We start from the raw sequence: 12421 nt of genomic DNA on the forward strand, positions 1-12421 counted from the left end.
GGGGCTATGGGGGCCTTGCCCCAGCTGCACCCCTACCTCCCTGTGCTGCTGGCCCCGGCCCAGCCCCAACAGGGCCCCCAGGCACAGAATAGAAGAGGTGGGCACAGGTGACAGGGATCCCAGCCATCGACCCCATTGAGGGGTAAAACCACCTGCCTCAACCCTTGACTCTCCCGGGGCTCACAGGGCGCCCACCTGGGGTTTCTACACCCCTGTATATAGTTCCCCCCAGTCCCCCATTAGCTGTTCCCCCACCCACCTGAATATAGTTCCCCACCAGCAATGGTATTGCTGACCTGGTTCAGCCGCTCATTAAAAACATCCTGGCTAGACTTCATGTGTCCCGTATACGGCCTCATCAGCCAGGCCTGCAGAGGGTAGGCCACATCTGCCACAATGTAGGGTGGCCTCATCGTGTCCCCGATAGGGAGCTCCCACAAGGGGACGAAGGTCCCCTCAGCCATCCGGTGGCCCAGCCCGAGTTCCAGAACACCCTGGCATTGTGTGCACTGCTGGGCCATCCCATGCAGATGTGTTGAAAACGACCGCTGATGTTCAGTTCTCGTATTCTATGAGTCTCTGACAGAGTTGAAAGCAAACTGGCCTCCATGTAGAAACAAGGCTCACATGAGCGTATTTTCATTTGAGCACACTGTAGCTGGTTTTGTATATAATGATACCAATGTGACAAATAGACAGCAATGTTTATGTACCATAGTCCTAAGGTTCAGACTTTGCAACTGGCTCTACGTGAGTAAATGTACGCAGAGAGCCCCAGGGACGTCAGTGTGGCTCAATGCAGATGCAGAGTTCTGCCATTGTGAACTGTCATGGACTTCTTGCACACAGTGGTTTGTAGGGCTGTTACTCATAGGCCAGGCTTCTGTATCAGACACAGCCTGATTACAGACCTCACTTTTTCAGAGAGACAAATACCAGATGTGTTCACCGGAAAACCCTGGAGGAATTCTGCACCAAAAAATTAAAAATTTTACAAAATTTTAAAATATTTGCATATTTCATTATTAAATAAATGTGGAGTGTCCATCATGGCAGCACAAATATCAGCCACTGGTTGCACAGAGCTGGGAGAGTCCCCTACAGCCCCTTCCCACTTACAGGACAAGGACTTGGTTGCAACCAAGTGCAATGGCCAAGTCCGTCCCAGTAAGATCCCTGCAGCCGTGTCCTTCCATGCCTGGCAAGGGCACACGCGCACATACAGGCACACTCACAGTGCCCTTCCCCCAATGCAGGCAGCCTGGCAGGATCCAAATGTGGAGGGGCTTAGTGTGGAAGGATTCAGGTGTGAAGTGAGAGTATTCAGTGTTGGGCAATCTGGGTGAGGGCAGCTTGGTGGGGCATGCAGGTGCAGTGGAAATGGGCCTCTGCAGGGTGGGCTGGTGAAGATGGTTGGAACTCAAGAGGAGACGGGTCTGAGTGTGTGTAGGGGATGGAGCTCAGTAGGGACTCAATGCTGGTTTGGTGGGTGGGGAGCTGGGTAAAGCAGGCTAAGCCTCAGAGGGGCGGGGATGAAGCTCACTAGGGTGGCCCTGGTGCAAGAGGCTAAGGCTTGTTGGGGAAGAGGCTGGCAGCAGGGGACTCAGTGGTAGAGGGTTAGGGTGCAGGGGTGGGGCTCTGGATGCAGGGGCTGAGGCTCAGTGGGGTGGAGGTTCAGGTTCAGGGGTTTCATGTAGGGGGCCTGCATTCAGGAGTGAGGCTTGGCACAGAGGAATGGGGAACTCTGGACGCATGGAGGATGAACAGATGGGGGAAGGGTGGGGAGGAGTTAGGGTTCCCCAGCCTCAACCCCTGCATTCAGAGCTCCATCCCTGCACCCTAAGATTAGCCTAAATAAGGTATTTTACACATACTGACTCAATGGGAAAACTGTTTAGTATTCCACTGTACGATCTGACCTAAACATTGGGTCACATATGATCTGTGTTGCTCACACATGTCCAGTTCATATAGAAAATCAGGGAACTTAGAGCTCCAAACTGCAAAGAACATAATTTCTTCATAATATATTAACTCCTTTCATTTTACAATTTTAAAAGTAAATTTAAACTTCTTGTTTGTGCCTTCCAGATAGATGAGTACACTCCATACTGCAGGTCCTCAGTGGATGAAGTCTTATTGTAGTCAGTCAAATCATACATTGGAATAAGTGTTCCCTAAAGGCAATGGGACTGCTCAAATATTTGCAGGATCAGAGCCAGAATCTTTAATGTAGCTTGCACACTGTATTCCACTGAATATTTTTGTTAGAATTCCTTCACTGAAAAAGGCAAAAGATAATAAATGTTGCAGCACTGGGTAAAAAGGGAAAGTCTTATTTGAAGCTAATAAGAAATATTAGGCCTCAGCGTGATAACTCAAGTGTTTCTAGGCTCAACTAAATTAAAAAAATTATACATGGCACCTCTGATTTAACAAAGAGGTGCCTAAATCAGAAGGTGTAGCATTTTGCTGGAATGGCAGAGAACCCTGCTTAGCAATCACATCGTCTCCAGAGTCTACACACACAGCCCATCCAGATGTGCCCCCAAAAGAGCGCATTAAACACGGCCTCCCAGTCTGTAGCTTCTTATGCAAGGATTTAAGAGAAAAGCTCCCATGTTCTACCAATAAAGATCCAAAAAAATTTATATATATATATATATATATATATATATACACACACACACACACACACACACACATATCCAGAAACGAATTTGCTAAGACATACTGCAAACTTTCCATAGTGACTCTATTGGAGAGAGTATTTGACACACCAAATATTTAAGAAACAATTTTCAGCTGAAAGCTCCCAGAATCACAGGGAGGAAATATAAGTGATTAATTGATTCACTGCTGAACAAAACTACTTAGGCCTGTCACTAGATAGTTGCTATGGTTTCCTGATGCCTCCTGGCAGCAATTTGCTAGCTTAGCAGGGAAAATAGATACAAAAGAATGCTATAGAAAAATGTTCCATGAAACACTAACAATTATTCCGTGCACAATTCAGTGACTATCCTGCATATCAAGTCTTGAACATATACTTTCAATTAATTTCTTAAAACAGAGAAAGGTCTTTGTTAAGAACAGACAAACACCTTGAATACATATCTTGTTAGTAACAGGAAAAGCTTATCAGAGAGCTTCAACTTGATTCATGCTTTCTTTTAAAAAAAAAAAAAAAAAAAAAAAGAAAGAAAGAAAGAAAGAAAACTTTCTTTTGGTGGGAATTGCTAAAACTCCTTTGCAATTTCTGAATTTTCCAAATGATGCTAGGCAAAATGAACAGATGGAAGTTTTTGTGAGTACGACACACACTATATGGGAGACTGTTTCAGAACAGTTTAATAAAAAAAAGACAAGATAATAGGCCAGAAGGCACCAAAATAAGGGCCACAGCACCTAAGAGTTAGATTTTTGCCCCCTCCCTCTAGCCTCTTTACACTGTGTAGGAGCCAGAGCAGAGTAAAGGGTCTGTGGTGGTCCGAGATCAAGGCATTATACGCCCAGCACAGGTACTGAAGTTGACAGCTAGATGAAGTCCTCCAAGAGTCCCCCCACTAGCCTTTGCATAGAGGCCATGCCAAGGGAAGGAAAAGTATATTGGGGTGCAAGGCTAGCACATTGCACTGCAGAAATATGGACAGCACTGCCATTCATTGGGCAACCTGCTGAGACTGCCATAACTATCACCAGCACCCAGCACTGTCTAAATCTGCAGTGTCCAATACAGCCCTGGTTTGCCACGTGTGGCGAACGGGGCAGCAGGAGGAAGTGAATGCAGCTGAGCAGAGGTGAATATGTGGGGTGCCCATCCAGCTGCTCTGCATATGCGCCCCACCACACGGTGGTGGGACAGACACATGGTAGAAGTGGTTACTCTGGGTTCCAGCTCCAGTAGCGGGGCAGTGCCAGCCCTGGGATGACTCACATGGCAGTGGCAGCTGCTCCAGCCTCAGGGTAACTCACACAGTGGTGGCAGCTCCAGCAACGGTAAATAATCTTGCAGCAGGGGAGCAGGAGGGTTTGTGGGGGAAGATGCCTGTCGGGGGGCCGTGGCAATCGGGTGAATTCTTCTCGGACACCACTGGTCTAAATGATATAAGAATGTACGATCGGCCCTACTGAGTTAGTCCAAAGGTCCGTCTAGCCCACTGGTGGTGAATGAACACAGGAGAACAATTATCAAGTGATCCACCCTGTGTTATCCAGGCCCAGTTTCTAGCAGTCAAAGCCTTCAAAACACGCAGAACATGGGATTGCATCCCTGACCATCTTGGCTACTAGCCATTGAACTATGTAATTTTTTTTAAACCGTTGTAAGTTTAACCTTCACTACAACTGAGCACAAACTGTGTGTTGTGTAAAGAAATATTTCCTTCTGTTTGTTTTAAACCTTCTGCTGGTTAATTTCATCAAGTGGTCTCTGCTTCTTGTGTTACATGAAGGAGTAAATAACACTTCTCATACACTTTCTCTACACCATTTGTGATTTTATAGGCCTTTGTCATACTTCCCTTTACATGTCCCTTTTCCATGCTGAACAATCCCAGTCCTTTCAATCTCTCATATGGAAGCTGTACCATACCTCTGATCAGTTTTGTTGCATTCCTGTGTTCCTTTCTCAATTCTAATTCCAATAAACTCTTTTCTATATTTTTACCAGAACTTCAGACTATATGCAAAGCATGGGCATTCCATGGATTTATATAGTGAAATTACGATATGTGATAAGCTCTCTTCTTATTTATCCCTTTTCTAAGAGTTCCTAACATTGTTAGCTTCTCTGACAGCTTTCATTGACTGGATGTTTTCAGAGAACTAGTTACCTAGAGCAATGATTCCAAGATCTCTCTTTTAAGTAGTAAGAGCTAATTTAGACCCTCCCCCCGCCCTTATTTTTTCTGTCTGGAAGGGATTATGTTTTCCAATATGCATTAGTTTGAATTAATCATAATTGAATTTCATCTGCTATTCTATTTCCCAGAGACCCTGTTTTAGGTCCTGTTGTAGCTCTTCACAGCCCACTTTGGACTTAACTTTGGAGCAGCCAACTTTCAGGAGGACACAAAGGTGGCCTTACCACTCTGCTACAAGATTTGTACTGGGTTTTTGCAAGGGACAGCACAAAACTGCACCATGAATGATTTAGGAGCACAAGTCCCATCAACTTCCCAGTGGATTCATGCTTCTAAGTCCCTTAGATGCTTTTATGACTTCCAGGATAACTTGGTACATGCTCATTAACTGCCAAAGAGCTATGCTAATTTACACCAGCTGAGGATGTGACCTGCAAGCACTGTTACCACACTGGATGATTATATAGGACAATAAACTGCTCAGTGATAACAATTAACTAATTAGTACATATTTATGTAGGGCATGCTGAATGCCAAATAATACCACATTTGGATTATCTCCAGGGGAGCTTTGACTCTGTGTGCATTAGCTTGTTCCGAGTTCTAATGAAGAAAAAGTTAGAGGAGTTACACTTCAGATATCAATTTTGTTTGACAATGTGATAGAGGAAAAAACTCCAGTGATAAGTTATAATACTGTAGACAGGCGCATTGATATATTTCAATTAACTCAAAATACAGCTATTTAAAAGAATTTGCAAGACAGGTTCTAAAAATTCCTACTAGTGATTCTGCAACTCCATTCTGTCAGTGGAGACAGCCATTTAATTGAAAAGCTGGTATCAGCTTCATGTGATGATGCAGGATAGGACTTAAAAGTCATCTTACTTATATAGAAAGGATTAGAAACCAAAGTTTCGAGGTTTGACAACATATATTAAACAATTTTTTTTTAAATTCAGAGAATTTATCTATTGATATCTAACAGGAACATAAGACTGGACGTAACGGGTGAGAACAAAGGTCCATCTAGCCCAGTATTCTATCTTCTGACGGTGGCCAATACCTGGTACTTCAGAAGGAATAAAAAGAACATTCCCAGTCACTCATTCCCAACTTCTGGAAAACAGAGATTGGGGGCGCCATTCCTGCCCATCCTGGTTAATAGCCATTGATGGATCTGTCCTCCATGAATTTATCTAACTCCTTTCTGAACCCAGCTAAAGTTTGGGCCTTCACACCGTGCTTTGGCAAAGAGTTCCACAGGTTGACTGTGCATCGTGTGAAGAAATACTTCCTTTTGTTTGTTTTACATCTGCTGCCTATTCATTTCATTTGGTGAGCCCTAGTTCTTGTGTTATGCACACTCATAAAAACTGCCATAGAACAAAATGCTTACAACTGCCCTCTCCACAGCTAGATTTTCTGTTGTAGGAAGTCTTCTGCCAGGGTCTGCATCAGTGGATAGGATCCCTACCTATAAATTACCAGGATGATGATTATTAATTAGATTGTTAATTAGTCTTCTAATATTTAAGGTATATAATTTCCTGATGATTTATTCCTGTATCTAATTAGCATGACATTTATTTTACACTGGAGTGTTTTCAAGCCCCATAAATTGTGCAAGTGCATGGAATATCCATTCTGTATGTTCCACCAACACAGTAAACCTGTGAGAAGCCATATTTCTGACTCTGAAATTGAAGTTTCAGGCAGTCAACATGTCTTCACTGGCTTATATGCATCACTAACATACTAAATCAACAGAACTGAGAGGTGGCCGTGTTAGTCTGTATTCTATCAAAACAATATGGCGGTCATGTAGGACGTCAAAAGCCAACAAAATAATTTATTGAGTGATGAGCTTTTGAGGGACAGACACACTTCTTCAGATCATAGCTGTACCAGAACAGACTCAATATATAAAGCACAGAGATCCACAAATTGTTATCAAGGTTGGCAAATCAGACAGAAGAGCAGAAAGAGGGAGGTGAGTGGTGAGGGAAGTTAAGTGTTTGGTCAAACGGCTGTTTTATTTTGATACTGAATCAATGTTGTTGTTGCTCTGGGGTGAGCTTTCTCATTGCCATCCCTCTCTGCCTGTCTCTCCATATGCAGCATCTTTCAAGTGACAGGTCTATAGTCATTCCCATCACTCTCCCAAGCATCTGCTTTACTCCTACCTTAGGCATTTCCCACCATCAGACAGGTGTAATGCATCTGGTAGTCTCTGCCTCAGCTTCCCCACTCTTGGATGGAAGGTGATGCATGCCTCCACTGTGCCTCTTTCTCCAGTTTCAGCACTATAATGCTCAGCTTTGCCTGGATTTCCTTGGTACAAGCAGACAGTGAACTGGCTTCCTTGGGTGCTGAATCTGGCCTCAGAGAGATTACACTTGCGGCAGTGTGGCTCACACCTCCTGTGTGGGGAAAAGGTGGAGACCATCCATCGGATGCTCCCCCAGCCACCTCCAATTCCTCTGCTTATTCACAGATGCTGGGATAGCTACTCCCTTCCCATCACTTCATTAGCATTTTGGCTAGCACCTTCCATTCCATTCATGCAACTCACTAGCAAAGACAGACCCATGCCCATTTCTCTTTCAAGGATGAAGTAAGGTATGTTGCACGGTTATAATAGTATTTCCGGCAGAACATCAACAGGGCTATCTTCTTAAACTCCCACCACCAGCTTTTCCAGACCTGCTGGGTCAGCACACGAATATGCAATAGACAGTGCCATTGGTTTCACATTTTGAAGCATTACCCGTCTTTCAGCATTTGATGCCACCTCACCACATGAAGTCTGATCAGTGTCTAAACAGAATCAGTGTCCTTGAAAAACTCCCCATTAATTACCACCATTGACTCCTACTAGGTATCTGATGCTTCTGTATGCATGAAAGGACAGCATAAATATGGCTGTGTGAACTCAGTGGCACATACATTGTGCATCCCCTCTGTGGCAGTACTCCCGATTAGTCTGCCGCACTGGTTTGAGAGCATCCTGCCTCATTCTGACCAAGCAGGTCATAGCCAGCCCCTGGGCACTTGTCCCTGCATGTTCCAGCCCCAGGGAGTGGTAGCATATCAGATCCTTGAGATCTCCCACAGACATTGCAAGAGGATTTCTGTCCCCACCCTCTAGGCCCCTGACTTGGAGCTGTCTCCAAATGTTCACCCTCTGGTTACCCAGTTTTGGATAATCAGCCTCAGGCCTTTTCCTAGAACCATCGTTACTATCCACAAACCCATCAGTTAGACTGCCTTTAGCACACGTCTTCAGACTTCTGATCCACCAACCACAATCAGAAATCACAGGGACATAAATCATAAGATTGTTCTTACCCAAACATTTCTTTCAGCTCATACATGCTTGTGGTTCCTCCACACTTGCCTAGGTAATTTCCTAGCTGGCTGGACTGCATCTGACGAAATGCATCTTTGCCCACGAAAGCTTATGCTTCAAAATATCTGTTAGTTTGTAAGGTGCCACAGGACTTCTTGTAGTTTCAGGTAAGTTACACTGCTGTGCTTTCAAGACTTTTCAAAACCTTTGCCTGTGAGTCTCAGGAGTCCACTCAGATTTACACAGTAGGGCTTTCTGAAATTATCTGTTGCTCAGATAATCAGTCCCCCCAATTTGGCTATAAGCTTCTATACCTTTCACATAGCCGTCCCCACACTAGGACTAGACTGGAGCTGGTACCACATTCTGCTATTGCTCAGTATCAAGATGACAACTCCTGTCTGCCTTAAGCTCTTCAACTTTCTTGCTTGGAACACTTCTAACAGCTCATCTCTTTTGTTCATAATTTATTTTCAGTCTTCATACTCTCATTCCTGAAAAGAACATGAACCAACTTTTTTTTCTCTTGTGTCTTCTTCTGCAATACTTTTTCTACTCCTGTTGTAACTTACTGCAAAATTTACCACTGTCACCATTACAATTCTGGAGAAATCTGTATCTTTGCCCTTTTTCTCAGACTCTCCATGGGCACCCTTTTCAAGTAACAGCCACAAACATGTACTTCTTTCAGGAATGTAGCATTTAGCTCCACTTCATGCTGGCTGACCAGGCTATAGCATCCTCTGTTCACCAACCATAATACATCACCAGGTCCAAATGGCTTTGGCCACTGCTACAGACTTCACTCTGGGAGAGGAGAGCAGTCTAAAAATGCAGCGAATGAGAACAGCATTTTGAAAATAAAATATGTACTTCTCCATAGTAACATGAAGATTTTAAGTAAGAAAAACCTTAAAATATATTGCATGGCCTAATCTTAGTATTTGCATTTTATACAGCACGAAGTACGGGGTTATTGCTTAAAAATGACAATTACTGTAAATAGAGCCTCAGAGTCATGAACATGTCAGGAATGGAGATTCTTCATAACTATGAAATGTCCACAACTCAGAACAAAATGTTATGGTTCTTGCAAAAGTTTACAACTGAACATAGAATTAATACAGCTTTGAGACTTTACCGTGCAGAACTAAAATGCTGGGTTTAAACACCTTAGTTTAAACTAAACAAGCAAAGAAGATTTCCTTACCTTGGCAAATCATTTTTTTAAATCTTTCCCTTTATTTTTAGTAGCTCACATTTAACACAGGACTGATTGATTGGCAACTTCTGGTTCTAAAACTGAGGTGTATGGTCGACTCATCAGTCTACAACTCTGATGTTTGTAACTCTGAGGTTCTATAGTAATACTAATAATCTGTGCTATACTCAATGGAATTCTGTAAGGGATAAACTTTGCCCATTTTGTTTAGGTCTTCCTATTCCACTAAAGTTCAGTGAGACAGAGTAAATCTGTGTCGGCGCCAAGAACAAAATCCAGCAATCACAACTCCTACTCTTATGCCTTAACCACATACTCATATTCCTGTAAGTTCACCTATTAATACAGAAACATAATGGCATAAAGGCAGTTATATATTGCACAGGTCTTGTAATTATTTAAGAATGTCTCCTCTGTAGCACATCAATACATGGAGAAATGCAATCACTAATGGAAGATTAATTCTGACTGATGTTTGAAAACCACAGGCCTCTGTAATAGGAAAGGGGAAACATTGGAAATAGTGTTTCTCTTTTGTAATTTCACACTGATCATAACTCTCTTTTCTTAATTTCAGTGGACCAGATTTTGTAGTTGACACTTTTGGGTATTGTTGGACATTAAAACTTCTGGATGCTTCTATCAGAATTGTCTCTATAACAACTCATTACAGTTCCTCTAGAGCTGTTTCTATACAATCTAAGACAGGAGTTGGCAATCAAAATAGTAAGAACCACCATTTTTTTTTTCAAAATTCAGTAAAAAAAAAAAAAAAAATCAATAATTCAAGAGCTGCCATGCATGTGAATATGAGATGGTTCTTAAAAAAATAAAGTTAAACTATACTTTCAGTAACCCTATTTTAAGAACAGTGCACTATGATTTGTAATGTGATACATGTTTACTGCAGGATGTTCACAAACTTTTTCCATATTCTATTTCCTCACACTTTATGGCTATGTCTAGATTACAGGGATTTGTTGAAAGAAGTTTTCACTAACCTTGGCTTACAAGGGTGAACTTGAACTCAAAAAGGATACATTTAAGAAGTGGAAAACTGGACAGATCACTAAGGAAGAGTATAAATATATCGCTGGAGAATGCCGGTGGTTAATCAGAAAAGTGAAAGCAAAACTGGAACTGAGGCTAGCCAGGAATGTGAAGGGCAACAAGGGTTTCTACAGACATGTTAACAATAAAGAAGTTATCAGGGAGGGCATAGGGCCATTACTGGATGAGAAAGGTGACCTGTGGGAAAGGACGAAGTACTAATTTTTTTTTTTTTTTTTGCCTCAGTCTTCACAGACAAGGTCAGCTCCCAGACTACAGTACTAAGCAGTGCAGTATGGGAAGGAGGCGGGCAGCTCTCGGTGGGGACAGAAAAGCTCAAGAGCTATTTAGAAAAGCTAGATACACACAAATCCAAGGGTCTGGATTTAATGCATCCAAGGGGACTGAGGGAATTGACAGATGTCATTGCAGAGCTTCTGGCTATTATCTGTGAAAAATCGAGATCAGGAAAGGTCCCGGATAATTGGAAAAAGGCAAATGTAGTGCCCATCTTCAAAAAAAAAAAAAAAAGGAAAGAAGGACAATCCAGGGAACCATAGAATGGTCAGCCTCACCTCAGTCCCCAGAAAAATCATGGAGGGGATCCTCAAGGAATCCATTTTGAAGTACTTTGAAGAGAGGAAAGTGCTCAAGAGTTGTCAACATGGATTCACCAAATGCAAGTCTTGCCTGACTGACTAGCTTCTATGAGGAGGTAGCTGGCTGTGTGATAGTGGGGAAGTCAATGGATGTGATATACCTTGACTCTAGCAAAGCTTTTGATACAGTCTCCCACAACATTCTTGCCCACAAGTTTAGGAAGTATGGATTGGACACATGGACTGTAAGGTGAATAGAAAGTTGACAAGATGGTCAGTCCCAATGGTTAGTGATCAATGGCTCAATGGCTGGTTGGCAGTCGGTTTCAAGTGAGTGCCCCAACGATCAGTTCTAGGGCCAGTATTGTTCAACATCTTTATTAGTGACCTAAATGAGAGGATGGATTGCACCCTCAGCAAATCTGTAGGTGACACTAAGCTAGGGGGACAGGCAGATATGTAAATTGAAGGATTGGGCCAGAAGAAATCTGACGACTTTCAACAGGGACAAGTGCAGAGTCCTGCACTTGGGACGGAAGAATACCAAGCATTGTTACAGACTGGGTGCTGACTGGTTAAGCAGCAGTGCAGCAAAAAAGGACCTGGGGATTATGGTGGATGAGAGGCTGGGTATGAGTCAACAGTGTGCCCTTGTAGTCAAGAAGGCTAGCGGCATATTGGGGTGCCTTAGGAGAAGCATTTCCAGAAAATCTAGAGAAGATATTATTCACCTCTATTTGGCACTGGTGAGGCCTCATCTGGAGTATTGTGTGCAGTTCTAGGACCCCCACACTCCCACCAGTACAGAAAGGATGTAAATGTGCTGGAGTGGGTCCAGTGGAGGGCAACAAAAATTATTAAGGGGCTGGAGCACATGACCTACGAGGACAGGCTGAGGGACTTGGGCTTATTTAGTTTGCAGAAGAGAAGAGTGAGGGGGGGCGACTTGATAGTAGCATTCAACTTCCTGAAGGAGGGCTCTAAAGAGGATGGAGAGGCTGTTCTCAGTCATGAAGGATGGAAGAACAAGGAGTAATGATCTGCAGTTACAGAGGGAGAGGCGTAGGCTGGATATTAAAAAAAAAACTAATTCACCAGGAGGGTGGTGAAGCACTGGAATGCGTTACCTAGAGAGGTGGTAAAATCTCCATCCTTAGAGGTTTTTAAGTCCCAGCTTGACACCCTGGCTGGGATGATTTAGCTGGGAGTTGATCCTGCTTCAGGCAGGAGGCTGGAGTAGGTGACCTCCTAAGATCCCTTCCAGCTCTAGGATTCTTTAAGATATCTTCTGACAAAACTTTCGTTGACAGATCACAGCCAAACTGCCAAGTGG

General features: G+C 43.2%; 1 protein-coding gene across 3 annotated transcripts in view; it reads right to left on the minus strand.

The window, feature by feature from the left end:
- The window catches only part of SMPDL3A (sphingomyelin phosphodiesterase acid like 3A), a 60398-nt gene that overhangs the window by 11557 nt on the left and 36420 nt on the right, over positions 1-12421 (minus strand). Inside the window, exon 9 of one of the 3 annotated variants that reach the window (XM_074990647.1) lies at positions 2070-2281. The exons of the other annotated variants lie outside the window; for them this stretch is intronic. Coding sequence (XP_074846748.1) covers positions 2197-2281 — 85 coding nt within the window. The 3' untranslated portion in view covers positions 2070-2196. Of the gene's footprint in view, positions 1-2069; positions 2282-12421 lie in introns of those variants that run through there. 3 annotated transcript variants of the gene reach the window in all.

The sequence above is a fragment of the Carettochelys insculpta genome, chromosome 3 (assembly GCF_033958435.1).
Source record: "Carettochelys insculpta isolate YL-2023 chromosome 3, ASM3395843v1, whole genome shotgun sequence".
NCBI classification, from domain to species: domain Eukaryota; kingdom Metazoa; phylum Chordata; order Testudines; family Carettochelyidae; genus Carettochelys; species Carettochelys insculpta.